At 41.5% G+C, this 14,377-nt stretch overlaps 1 protein-coding gene across 2 annotated transcripts in view; it reads left to right on the top strand.

Annotated features, from left to right (window-relative positions):
- LOC114156538 (retinoic acid receptor beta-like) overlaps positions 1–14,377 on the top strand; it is a 145,266-nt gene that overhangs the window by 101,731 nt on the left and 29,158 nt on the right. For both annotated transcript variants that reach the window (XM_028037039.1, XM_028037040.1), the window contains one exon: positions 12,331–12,472. In XM_028037039.1, coding sequence (XP_027892840.1) covers positions 12,331–12,472 — 142 coding nt within the window. The remainder of the gene's footprint in view (positions 1–12,330; positions 12,473–14,377) is intronic.

Below are 14,377 nucleotides of genomic sequence, written 5' to 3'. Positions count from 1 at the left end.
GTTAGATTTTAGGATTTATTTTGTAGCAGTGGAAAGAATATCACAATGTACTGCAGTGAAAGAAATATAAACAAGTTAAAAAGCAAATTTTTCCGCAGGACCTCTGGAGATGGGTACCAGCACCTGAGGATAAATGTGTTGGTTGGTTGGATGGATGGATGGATGGATTTTTCCATCAAAGTGACTCAGATTTGCATAAGATTTCCCCTTATAATTACCTAACTGAGTAATAATTTTGGCCTTTAATATATATAAATGACTAATTGTTTACTTGCATATCTACATATTTTTAATTTTAGATGTCAAGAACAACCTGTTCTGAAGAGGAACATTGTTTAAAAACCTGTAAATATAATATGAAACAGACATGAGGGGGATGAAGGTAAGAAAGGATGACCAGCCTCCTCCTCTCTTCTTCTTCTCTCACAGCACTGAAAAAAAAATCACAATAAAGATCATAAAGCATATCTTACATGCTGGCTAACTTTGTTCACCCAAGGTAACATTGAAAACAATTTAACAGAATTTGTTTTATTCCTCTACTGAATCAAATGAACTCAGATTAACGAAGGAACGGTTTCAGTGTGGGATTGTGCTGCTGCAGTAAGACATGAATCCATTAAGAGGTTTTTTAAACACCCAGTAATTCAGCAGCAGGACTGGCTACAGAGGAAACCAGCAGGCTGTCTCTTTTTTTGTTGATTTGTTATTGAGCAGAATCTCAGTGGGGAGCAAGGGACCCTTGTCAGGTTTGGGCCATACAGACCTACAGAATGGTGAGAAGATTGGTGCAACAGTGGAGCATCTTTGTTGTGGTTGTGATCTGAAACCTTCTCATTCTCTTCTCTGTTGCCTTTCTGCCTCTCGCTCCGTCTCCTGTTCTCTGTGTGCAGCTATTCAGAGCGGGCCGGGGTGAGTCCCACCGCTCCTTCTACTTTCCCCTTATTCACTGCTCAGGGCCCGCAGTATCTGCTGCTCCATCTGGGCTCCTCACGTGCTTGGATGGTCGGGTTGGGACTGATTGGGTTTCGGGGGATATTTTGCAGCGAGGAACACAACAGATGACTGGGAGTCTGAGAGAGTTGTTTTGTTTTCCAAGTTGTAGCTGTTGACTGCTGTTTGTGCCTTATCTGTTAAGGTTTCATGTTTGCCACGGTAACAGAGCAGGCCTTTGTGCAGCCACTGCCTCTTTTTGTCTAATTGTCCCGTGTGTTCTGTTGCTACAGCATGTGAACCACACCGTCACCGCTGACCCCATTTTGGTTCTCAAAAACGACTGTTTCTTTCAGGAGACCTGGCATCCTCAGTCCATGATGTGTTCACTGGTTTGTCTGTTCATGCAGGATTCAGCATGAAAATCTTGTCTGGCTGTAAAGTTATAACATTTAACAGTTGGAACCCAATGCTTTTCCCCTTTGAATTAATTCCAATTCAGTTTATCTGTATAGCACCAATTTATGACTAACGCCATTTTAAGGCACTGTACAAAGAACAAGAACAACAGAAAAAATCTAATATATATACAGAAATAAAGTTGTGCTCATAAGTTTTCATATCCTGTGGTGTTTTTTTATTTAAATGCTTTGGCCATTTATCAGAGAATATGAATGAGAAAACCTTTTTTCTCTCTCATGGTTAGGGGTTGGATGAAGCCATTTGCTATCAAACAACTGTTTACTCTTTTGAAATCATAATGACATCAGAAACGTGGTATGATGAACTAGGGGGTATGTAAACTTTTGATCTGGGCCAGTTTGGTGTTTTCTGAGTCATTATAGTTTAAAAAGAGAACTTTAAACTTACCCCCAAAAATTTAGAATTCTAATAGGGTATGTAAACCTATGAGCACAATTGTATCAAAGTAGCTTCAGTTGAGGGAAAGCATTAGTGACATCAGGCTGGAATGGTTTGGATACGTATAAAGGATGGATACTGAATATATTGGACACATGGAATACGGGACTGCAGGAGGAAAAGAAAAGACAATCAGAAGGTTTATGGAGGTTTATGGAGGGTGTGTGTGTGTGACAGGAAAAGATGCAGGCATAGAGCGTGATGGAGTGAACACAGTGAATCAGAGAACATTCAACTTGCAGTGAATGTTAGATTTTTGAATAACCAAAAGTTGTTCAGTCGTTTTCTGCACTATCACTGAGCGTTGCACAGTCTGCCCTCAGGGTGAACTAACTCAGACGGCCACTTCTAAGAAGATTGGCGGCCGTCTTCAGGGTTGTCAGCCATGGATCAGTGATGTAGTGTCGCCTTTCATTTGGAAGCTTCAGGGTGTGATACCCAGCCAAGTGTTTGCTTTAATGAGAAGCACATTATAAATGCTTAGTGTAAGTTACCTGAGGGTAAAAAAGTCCTATGTCTGGCCTAATTACATTTTCTTATATGCATCATTCTCACTGCATAAGAGTTGACTATTGACTCACTTGAGGTTGTACTTAAAATGTGTAGCACATATACAGTTTTTCCCGGCTCTTGCATGTAAAAATGAGAACATTTTAGAAATGGACTAATCACAATTTACTGGCTGATATCCGATCTCAGATTTGTGTGAACTGTTATAGTAAAATGAAGAAACGGACATGCAAGTAATCAAGTTCACATCATAAGCTGGTTGATTGTGGATCTCTGCCATATTAATTAGCTGAACTAAATTAAAATTGAAACTGGTGTTAGCATGTATGTCTGCCCAGTGCCACAGGTGGCCTCGGTTGAATCCCAGCCTGAGAGATTTCTGCATGGAGTTTGTGTGTCTTTCCAGATCATCTGTGGGTACGAGTGGAGTGTGTGTCCATGGTTGCTTGTCCTATGTGTGTCTGTGTATACTGTGTGTCCACATATATATATATATACAGTACAGACCAAAGGTTTGGACACACCTTCTCATTGAATTCAATCAGAAAGTGTGTCCAAACTTTTGGTCTGTACTGTATATTTAAACGTATATTGACCAATTCCAATCCAGAAATTGGTCAAAAATGTGATTAGTTTCTCTCTTAACAGTTCTGATCAGGCTGCTAAGTGTGTGACTTAAAGCAAAGTTGCTGTTTCCTCCAGTGTGGTCAGGTCAAAGTGGACCAGTCAAGACAAGACCTGGTCATGTTGGTTTTCCTACTGACCCGTCAAGGTCTCCAAGTTTGCCAGGGATTTTTGTGATAAAAAGAGTTGGGCAACATGACGTTGAGAACAAAATGAAGTGATTTTCATCACACAGCTGCAACAATGAGAACCGATTTTTTGTTGTATGAATTATAGCTAACCACAGGGCATTGTTATATAACATGAAAAATATGTAAATATGTTGCCCTAATTTTAATCACTGGTAACACGTTGCTGTACAGAAATCTATACCACTATAGGATTTATTAAAAAGAAATAAACATTTGTCAAGATTGGTTTAGTTTGGTTCTAAACACTTCTCACGTTTCTTTGCTTCTTTTCAAACACCTCACTGATATGAAAAAGAGCTACCTTTGAGTTTTTTCCAGATCAGAGAGTGTTGTTGTCAGCGCAGCCAGGTATCACTTAGCATGCTGTGTTCACTGACAGGAAAAAAAAAAACAAATTTTTGAGTTTTCAGCTGTTCAACTCTTGTTCCACTTAGATAGATAGCATTTATTGTCATTGAACAGGATTCAACGAAATTTCTATTGCAACTCCCGTGCAAAAAGTCAAATATATACAATAAATAAAATAAACAAACAAAAAACTTAGGGCTAATAGAGCTAAAAAAGTAATTTTTGGTAACCAGCTAATTTCTTACATAGAAATTAATTATATATAGAAAAATAATGTAATCTTGGAATGAGACCTGTATTGTGATGATTGTTTTGTGACGACAGCCAGTGGCATTTTTCTGATAAACATCTTCAGAGGTAACGGAGACGTTCCAGGAAGCATGTGCCTCCTCTCTCCTCCCTCTCGTCTGCACACTGCGAGTCCTTTTGCTGAACTTTGAGGCGTTTTTCACCAGTGAACCTGAGGTGTAAGTAATAGCCTGCACTGGATAAACTGGATAAATATCACCCCTCTTTTACACACACATGCACACACACCTCTCCTGTTCCAGGTCCCCACTCTACCTGTGCTCGTTTTACTGAAACCCCCCTCCCTGCCTCTCCTCCAGGGTCTCCAGTGTCCTCTCCACTTTCCACAGCAGTGATAAGATGTCAACACGATTAAGAGCGAAAGCTAATCCACCACCAACCCCCTCACACACCCACGCGCACACACCCCATACACACACACACACCACCATGGCTGTGCTGAATGCTTAAGCAACCCAAAACAGTGTGGCCCCGGCCTCAGAGCCGGGCCCGGAGCGGCAGGCCGCCAGCTGATGTCAGGAGCACAGAGAGGGCGGGAGAGAGAGCGAGAAAGAGGAGGAGGCCAGGTGGACAAGGAGTTGGATTGTAGCTGAATAATTAATGGGCCGCACTTTCGTTTTTTAATCTGTAAATGAGAAGACCTAAGATAGCAGTGCTGCGGCTCTGTTATCCAATCCCCCGCCCATTAAGATAACAAGATGTTGGATAATGATCTCGGTAAAGGTGCAGTTTATCAGTCCAGAGGGAAGTGGCCTCGTTTCCCAGGTGGCTGTGGCTGTGTCCACTACTTCAGGTGTTTGTATTGCTAAACAGCATTAATAAAGAGCTCCATATGAAAAGGGCTCTATCTGTCACAAGATCTGGGTCTTTTAGCTGGTGGTTGCTGTTCAGGGGCTACAGCAGCAAGCTTAAGACGTAATTTACCGTTACTCTGGCTTGGTTGCCACTTCGGATTTAGCATTCTTCATTTGTTCTTTGTGGTTGCATTTAGGCTATATGCATTCACCCATCAGTCATCAATGACTATAGACCTGTTTGCATGACATCTAACATCATGGAGGTCCTGGAGAACCCCTGTTGGCCCACCTGAGTAAGCAGACAAGCACAGATCAGAACCCCCTGAAGTTTGCTTATCACCATGGAGTTGGAGTTGATTATGCTGCTACCTCACTAACAGACCACAGTTTGTGAGACCGAAGAACTGAGTGTCTAACTGCTGCAGATCTTCTGTAGCTCTGTTGTTGAGAGTGTCACCTCATCTGCAGTCATCTGGACCAGGGACCTTAAAACAACCTGATAAAGAAAGCTGGTTCTGTTTTGGTTCTGTTCTGGGGATGACTGTGGATCGTCTGGAGAAGATGATGCAAAGAAGGATTCTTCATGAAATCAAGAAAAGTATGGGCAACTCTGACCATCCTCTTCGTCAGACTGTCTTGGGAAAACAGTGTCTTCAGTCAGAGGCTTCCTGCGACTCACTGTAATACAGACTGCTACAGGAGAGCTCTCCTACCAACAGCCATCACTATCTGCAATAATTTTTTGAAGAATTTTAATGAATATGAATTACAACATTTAATTTCTCTTTCTGTTCAATAAAGTATTTTTGAATTTTTTCACTTGATTGTGATTTATTTTTAAAATGTTTTCCCCTATAATTGACATTTTTGAGTCCGTTGCTGTAGTTGTTGTGCAACTTTTATTTAATGTTGATTTCCTCTATTATAGGTTCTTCTTGTCCTGTTTTCCTGTCATTTCAGTCTTATTTTCTATTCTCTCTCTTTTTGTCAAAAATACAATATATTCATCATCCAAAGTCTTCAATAAACTCCAGCATAGGGCTGGATAATATGGCTGACAAAATTAACACAAGTTACTCGACAGGTTGTTGCTAGGCAATCAAAGAGTGAGGCCACCGAGTGTGTGGCCGACAGAGGTTGAGTGGCTAAAGCCTTTCCTCTGCCTACATCCCCCAGAATGCTGTGCGCTTCTGGATCGGAGTTCAGTGAATAATGTATTAAACATTCTATCAGATGTAATATTTATTGATATTAACAAGTCTAATTCTGCATATATAGTTACTGACTTATTGTCCAGCCCTACTCCAGCACATACAAAACTCTGCTGCTCACCTGCTCACACACACTTACTCCTGTGACCACATCAACCTGGATCTCCAGAAGCTCCCTTGGGTCCCTTTCTCTCAGCACATCCTCCTTCTTACCTACAGAGCCCTCCATAACCAATCCCCATGCTACCTCACCAACCTGCTCCATCATTACACTCCTTCCCTCTGATGCTAACTTCCTGCCTCCAGCACTCAGACCCCAGTGTTGGCCCTGGGGTCAACGCTGAGGACAGCGTTGCAACTCTTCTCCATGACAGCCTCCACCCTTTGGAAACCTCCCCCTAAACACATTCACTACTGTACAAACCTATCAACATTCAAATCACATCTTATAACACACCTTTTCTGAACAGCTTTTAATTTATTCACTTTTCTTGTGTTTTTCAATGTCCATAGTTATAGACATTAGGTGTTTTCCTTTTATGTTTTCATTTTAGTGTTCTGGTTGTAGTTTTGTTTTATTCCTGTAACGTGTTCTTGAGGGATTTTTTAGTAAGTGCTACATAAATAAAATGTATTATTACATTATGTCCTCCATGTGGCAGGAAGGATACATTGCAACTAGATCCTGGTAACATGACAATATGTGAAATAAGAAACTGCTCCATTTGAACTGATTTCCTGTAGCAGGTATGGTACTTTTCAGAAGTCCCTCCCTGAATGAAAAGTTGTGAGTTGTGAGTGCACAGCCATATTGTCACTTAGCAACAGTTTTGGCTCAGTTTAAACATTGCAGTGGAGTAAGCGACGTTAGCGTCTCTGCTCTCCTTTACTTCCTGGCATATGAAGTGGGATTCATCCTCAGCATGTCCCTGCAGCTCAAACCTCTGATCCTGTCATTTATGTAGCGCTGCAGCTGCCTCCCAAATCCCCCACTGCACTTTACCGAGGTAAACACCTTTGTACAACAAGGAGCTCAAGGGTGTTTTTTGTTTGCACATTCATAAGCCTCCAACGAGTAAACCCGCAAGACGCACGCTGGTAAATATCAGAGCAGTCTGCTGTCTTAGTTCAGCGCTCGTGTCATGTGTCCGCTGGAGGGAACGACGAGACTGCAGGCCAACAAAAGAGGAGGAAAAGAAGAGAAAGAAACAAGAAGAGGACAAATGAAAAGACCTTAAAGGAGACAAGGTGGTTATAGATGATTGTGTGTCTCTGATGATTGGTGATGCCCTAATGAGGGAATAACATTATAACATAATGTACAGCTCAAAAAAGTCACATAGTGATCCCCCGCCCTTTAAAGTCAGCGCAGGCTTCAGCCTTTAAGCCTTTTTAAGAAATTTTAAATGATAAAAGTCAGAGTATTTTGCTGTGATATCATTTATCATTCAGTTTTAATATTCTCGTTCTTGAGATGTAAAAATAAGTTAAAAATAGGATCTATAAGGACATTCTACAACATGAATAACTGATAACACTGAAGAGGTTTGTAGAGTTCTTTCTGCTCTGGTTGGCCTTCACTCTTCTTGTCTGTAACAGAGGCAACAATCTGTGTGTCTGTGGCAATGGAATAAAAGCTGTAGTAGCTGTCACTCTGGATTTTGTAATGATACTTTATGGATATCCATAACTGTTTGTTAAAAAAGTACTTATTACTATTTTATGGTCTTTACCCTTTCAGTCAGGATGTATTCTTGCTTAGCTGCGGCTCCAAACAGTAAAACCTGGACTTCATACTGCCAGTAAATCTTTTTGTCTTGAACACTTCAGGCTCACACACAGAGAATTAGTCTCAGAATGGGTTCGTTTTTAGGGGCACAACACAGCAGCTCCTCAGTCCGACCCTTCGCCTTCAACACTGTTAGCACTTATCCCACACACGGAGATTTCTGAGGTTAAGTGACCTGCATCCTCCCAGCTCTGAATGACATAAGTACCAGAGTAGCCTTGGTTCCTCCAGCCGACCTGAACACACTTCCATAGCAGCTGATGGGAATGCAGGATGCTTCTATTCATCCATCAGAGCTTAAAGGGAGTTTCTACCAACACACTCAGCCTGCATCTCCCAAGATAAGGGCATCTATTAAAGAAAATGAGTAATATCAGCTGATGGTGGGGTGGAGTTGTAGAGGTGTGGGGGGGTTGACCTCGGTTTGGTCCCACAGCGGGACACAAAAGGCTGCATTTGACTAGTGCCTGTGTTGCTGGGAGGTTGGTGCCACAGTTGACAGATGCTTTAGGCCGATGGAAGATGGGCTTCAGAGTCAGCCATTTCAGTCTTGTGATCTAATCTGTTACCCATCATGCATCCTGGCTCACTAATGAAAAGGCAAGGTCCTATCCATCATAGACAGCTATGGTAAATGGAATTTTAACCCTCCCATGGCCTCATAGGTGTGAACTCCTCTGAACATGTGCAAAAAGGCCTGAATGATGGACGATGATTTCAGAGGACCTCACAGTAATGGCAAATGAATACAAAGTGAGGAACAAAAATCTGCCAAGGCTCAGCTTCCTGTGTGAGGTCTTGGGAGTAAAGATCACGTGTTGTGCCTCTATTTATGAGACCCAGTAATTCAAACCACAATGTCTTCGATGTTGATCTCCAGCAACATGCTAAGGATGAGTCTCAAGGGCTCACGTCTGAATATGCCATTTATCTATCAGGGTTAGCTTTGACTAACCTTGATAGAATGATTGTTTTTCAATAGAAACGTCAGGATCATTCAGGATAATGCAACAGCTCCTTTCAGTTTGCTTAGTGACAAAAGTTGTTGTACATCAGCTTGAAATTAAAAAGTTTATTACTGTCATTACATGTCATGTCTACCTCACTGCCTTCTTTTGTGGTAGCTGGAAAATGTACATTTGAAACCAGACGTTTACATACACCATGTACAAAGACACATTCATCTTTTTTTTCACCTTTTGTTTCTTCATTATTTCAAGACAATGTTCTTTACTCATGATGCCATCTATTTTATGAAGTGCACCAGTCCTTCCTGCAGCAAAGTAGCCCCACATGACGCTGCCACACTTCACAGTTTGGTTTGGATGGTAAAACAAATCCACATTTTGGACCAAAACACACCAAACCTCTGGGACACCAAACATGCCTAATTTCTGGGCATTTTGATAGTTGGACATTCCCATCATGTCTCAACTTGCATATAATAGATTGAACAGATGACCATGTCATTCCACAGGATGACCCAGAGTGAAGCAGCTCAACAAATCTCTTCCTGATTTCTGCTGACTTTACCCAGAAAGCAGTGTGTTCCAGGTGTGGCCTCTAAATACATCCACAGGTGATAGAGTTTTATGTGAGATCAACACAAAGCAATGACAACCTAAACAATTAAAACAATAAAAAGTGCTAAATGTCTAAAATACAGTTAGGGCCAGAAATATTTGGACAGTAACACAATTTTCGCGAGTTGGGCTCTGCATGCCACCGCATTGAATTTGAAATGAAACCTCTACAACAGAATTCAAGTGCAGATTGTAACGTTTAATTTAAAGGGTTGAACAAAAATATCTGATAGAAAATGTAGGAATTGTACACATTTCTTTACAAACACTCCACATTTTAGGAGCTCAAAAGTAATTGGACAAATAAACATAACCCAAACAAAATAGTTTTTTTTCAATATTTTGTTGCGAATCCTTTGGAGGCAATCACTGCCTTAAGTCTGGAACCCATGGACATCACCAAACGCTGGGTTTCCTCCTTCTTAATGCTTTGCCAGGCCTTTACAGCCGCAGCCTTCAGGTCTTGCTTGTTTGTGGGTCTTTCCGTCCGAAGTCTGGATTTGAGCAAGTGAAATGCATGCTCAATTGGGTTAAGATCTGGTGATTGACTTGGCCATTGCAGAATGTTCCACTTTTTTGCACTCATGAACTCCTGGGTAGCTTTGGCTGTATGCTTGGGGTCATTGTCCATCTGTACTGTGAAGCGCCGTCCGATCAACTTTGCAGCATTTGGCTGAATCTGGGCTGAAAGTATATCCCGGTACACTTCAGAATTCATCCGGCTACTCTTGTCTGCTGTTATGTCATCAATAAACACAAGTGACCCAGTGCCATTGAAAGCCATGCATGCCCTTGCCATCACGTTGCCTCCACCATGTTTTACAGAGGATGTGGTGTGCTTTGGATCATGTGCCGTTCTCTTTCTTCTCCAAACTTTTTTCTTTCCATCATTCTGGTACAGGTTGATCTTTGTCTCATCTGTCCATAGAATACTTTTCCAGAACTGGGCTGGCTTCTTGAGGTGTTTTTCGGCAAATTTAACTCTGGCCTGTCTATTTTTGGAATTGATGAATGGTTTGCATCTAGATGTGAACCCTTTGTATTTACTTTCATGGAGTCTTCTCTTTACTGTTGACTTAGAGACAGATACACCTACTTCCCTGACAGTGTTCTGGACTTCAGTTGATGTTGTGAACGGGTTCTTCTTCACCAAAGAAAGTATGCGGCGATCATCCACCACCGTTGTCGTCCGTGGACGCCCAGGCCTTTTTGAGTTCCCAAGCTCACCAGTGAATTCCTTTTTTCTCAGAATGTACCCGACTGTTGATTTTGCTACTCCAAGCATGTCTGCTATCTCTCTGATGGATTTTTTCTTTTTTTTCAGCCTCAGGATGTTCTGCTTCACCTCAATTGAGAGTTCCTTTGACCGCATGTTGTCTGGTCACAGCAACAGCTTCCAAATGCAAAACCACACACCTGGAATCAACCCCAGACCTTTTAACTACTTAATTGATTACAGGTTAACGAGGGAGACGCCTTCTGAGTTAATTGCAGCCCTTAGAGTCCATTGTCCAATTACTTTTGGTCCCTTGAAAAAGAGGAGGCTATGCATTACAGAGCTATGATTCCTAAACCCTTTCTCCGATTTGGATGTGGAAACTCTCATATTGCAGCTGGGAGTGTGCACTTTCAGCCCATATTATATATATAATTGTATTTCTGAACATGTTTTTGTAAACAGCTAAAATAACAAAACTTGTGTCACCGTCCAAATATTTCTGGCCCTAACTGTAACAGCTGAAGATGTAAAATGTATGAAGGAAGTATTGCAAAGCTGCAAACCTGCCAGCATATCGCCTTCTATGCAGACAGATGTCAGTTTAGACAAGGCCCAGGATCTGCCAAGCAGTGTTTCAGTCATGTGAGATAGATAGATATTGCTGATTCGTACAGAGTGATAACCTGAAGGAACGGTATGACAGAAAACTGGTGTGTGATATTTTAATCTGTTATGAAAACCATGGCAGATCCTGATGTCAGTAACAGTGGCAAAGTTATGGCTCCTAAAGGAGAGTGTGTGCAGAAAGGGAACCCTGAGCTTAGACCTGTCACAGGATGTGATGTAAGAGCTCACCCTGCAATCAGCGGGTTGCCGGTTCGATCCCTGCTCCACCCTCCTCTGTCATTGTGTCCCTGGCTAAGTCATTTCAGCCACCTTGCCTGCTGGTGGTGGTCAGAGGCCCAACAAAAACTGATTCTGAGTAAAAACCTCCAACACACAGGGGATGACTCTGTCTATTTGTCTGAGCTGTGTGATCCTTGCTAGTTTGAGACATCTGCAGCTTGTTTATTACAGCCACGTCTGATGAAATTATGGTCTACGCAACATGGCTGATTCGCTCCAAACCAGTTGATGAAAATGCGTCTAATTTGTTTTTTATCTTTGCGACACCATTTTAAAAATTTGCTCAACGTTTGCATGTCAATTAGATGCAAACAAGACTCAGAGCTATTGTCAGGCCCATGTAGGGAATGAAACCCCTGAGCTAAATCTAAACTCCCGAGGCAAAGTAATAAAATCTGTTAAGAGTCCTACAAACACAAGCTCTGCTCTAATGCATGGATTTCTTGTCTAAGCCACCAATAACTCTTAACTAGGGTTCAGTTAAGGTCGTTTACTTCTCTGCTGTTTCACTGAATTACAATGAAAGCATTCATTTGGAAGGCGAGAAGCTTTGGTCTTTCACAGAACTCAATGTCACCTTGTCAAGTTCAGAAGTGGTGCGTCCCAGCGCAGCTAAACCAAAGTCCTTGGTTAATCTCCCAAACAGCGCCAGCAGCCTCTCTGTCTGATACTCCAAGGTTCTTCCTCTCTGTTCCCACCAGCACTCTGTGTCTGAGCTTAAATCCAACATTAGAGGCTCTGCAGAGCTCCCAGCAGGCATGTGCGGACTCTCTGAGCAACAATGGCAGCGAAAGACAAAACAGGCGGCACATGGTTATCCAGACTGCTGTGACATTATGTTCATTTGCAGGAGAATACTTTGTAATTGCAGAAATTTATTAATAAAAACAGGCATCTTTGAAAGATTAAAAGAGCAATGATGTTCAGAGGGGTTCCTTCACATGAAACTCCTTACTCACCTCGCCATTCCCCTTGGTGTGTTTCCTCAGGGCTTTTTCCGTCGAAGCATTCAGAAGAACATGGTGTACACGTGTCACCGGGACAAGAACTGCATCATCAACAAAGTGACGAGGAACCGCTGCCAGTACTGTCGCCTGCAGAAGTGCTTCGCTGTGGGAATGTCCAAAGAGTGTAAGTCTCTGACGCAGCTGACTTGTGACAAGATTTTTGAAAGGTTTTTGTCTTTTGAAAATTCCAGCACACATTGTATGATGGTTTACATTTGTGAAAACTAGCTTTAACTAGTTTATATTACAAATATTACTTGGAAGCAAAATTGAACCTCAAATATGATGAAAAATGGGAAGAGGAGCTGTCATGTGGAACCAGTATGTGATTTGATTATATATTATACCTGGCCCAAATTATGAACGCCCTTGGGTGTATGTGTGGACTAAAGAAAGTTGCTAAAAAAAAAAATCCCATTTCATGTTCAGCTTCCTGGCAGACACCAGAAGGTTTTAGATTAAACCTTTGCTGGTATTTGGAATTATTCATCATTTCATCCACCTTGACGAAACCTCCAGTTCCATATGAAGAAAATCAACCTTAGACAGAGGTGGCTAGAGTAGCTAGGAATTGTGCCCTAGTAAAAATAGCAGAACTTAGGCATATTTTTAATCAAGTACAGTAAAAGGTGACAGGACAGAACAAAGTACTCTGTAAAAAGACAAAAAAAACCTGAACAACTGCTCAGATTATACTTGGCTTAGAAGCAATGACCATAGTTTGTGGAGTATTTTTAAGCAAGAAAAAAAAAACAATACAAAGAGTATCGCGCTGGTGTAAGTCACTCGCTATAGCGGCTAACAGGCGTTGTCCTACCAGGTATCAGTGAAGTAAAGTATGGCATCAAAAACACTAACACAATGTCTCCTGCTGTGAAACATGGAACATGTTGATGGCAGAGTTTATATGGCATAAAGATTTTTTTTTAAATATCATTTTCCCTCAGCTTGTGTTTGTGTATCTCACAAAATCCCAGTGAAATACATTAAAATGTTTGAGCCTAATGTGACAAAACGTGTGGCTAAATGCAAATATTTTTATGGACATGCACTGTTAATGGAAGTTGATTTATTTGAATGATAATGTATCGCTCATGCTGGTTTTGATGACATCCAGAATGTTAATGGGACAGCTTTTAGATCTGGCTGGAGATTCTTCCATTTGCTGGTGTGGTCTGAGATCTGCACACCAACAGGTTCTGGAGACATTAAACAGTATAAATACTGGAATGAATTGTGGTTTAATTTGATTTGGCTGACTCCAGTTGTGGGGTCCTGGTGTTGCTCAGTCTGCCACATGCTGAAGGCTGACTGAAAACAGCCACTGTGGATGTTTTTCTGAAGCTGACAATTAAAAATGTCTGCTGTGAAAAAGCAGCTAAAGATGTGTCCTCATGCATTAGAATGATGGGACGTTTCTCGCAGAATGAAAATAGACTCAGTACTGTTTAAAACACACAAACACACACAGACAAATATGCTTTTACTTATATACTGAGGAAAGAGAACAAGGTAATAAATGCAAATGAAGTGCAAAATGTTATGTAGCTGTTCATAGCAATGAAACAACGTGTACAGTACACTTCAAATTATGTTCTATTTTTGAAGGTGGTGGCCTAGATTCATTCTCTGGTTCTCCCTTGCCGTTTTTTTTTGCACTGCAGCGACTATATCAGATAAAATATCGAACAGTGAATGTGAGTGGATTACCAGCGGTATCAGTGCATCGCTATCAGTCTTACAGGTTCTGACTCCTGCAGGACTTCCACTCTAGCAGCAACACTCATGTTTCATTCAGTTCTGTTTTCATGCCCTGTCTGGTATTTCAACCAGCTTGGAGGAGTTGCATCAGCCACAGAGGTTTGTTGGACATCCTGTTGGTTTCAGCTGAGACAGTCAGACCCTGTGGACCAACGACGACCTTGTTCCACCGTTCCTCAGTCCTGATCCTGTGCATGTGTTTACTTACAAAAAAGCAAAGAGCCATATTTACAATGCAGCACAAACATGCCAGTCAAGTAAGCAACAT

This window comes from Xiphophorus couchianus, chromosome 13, assembly GCF_001444195.1.
Source record: "Xiphophorus couchianus chromosome 13, X_couchianus-1.0, whole genome shotgun sequence".
Lineage (NCBI taxonomy): Eukaryota > Metazoa > Chordata > Actinopteri > Cyprinodontiformes > Poeciliidae > Xiphophorus > Xiphophorus couchianus.
This window is presented reverse-complemented; position numbering and strand designations above follow the sequence as displayed.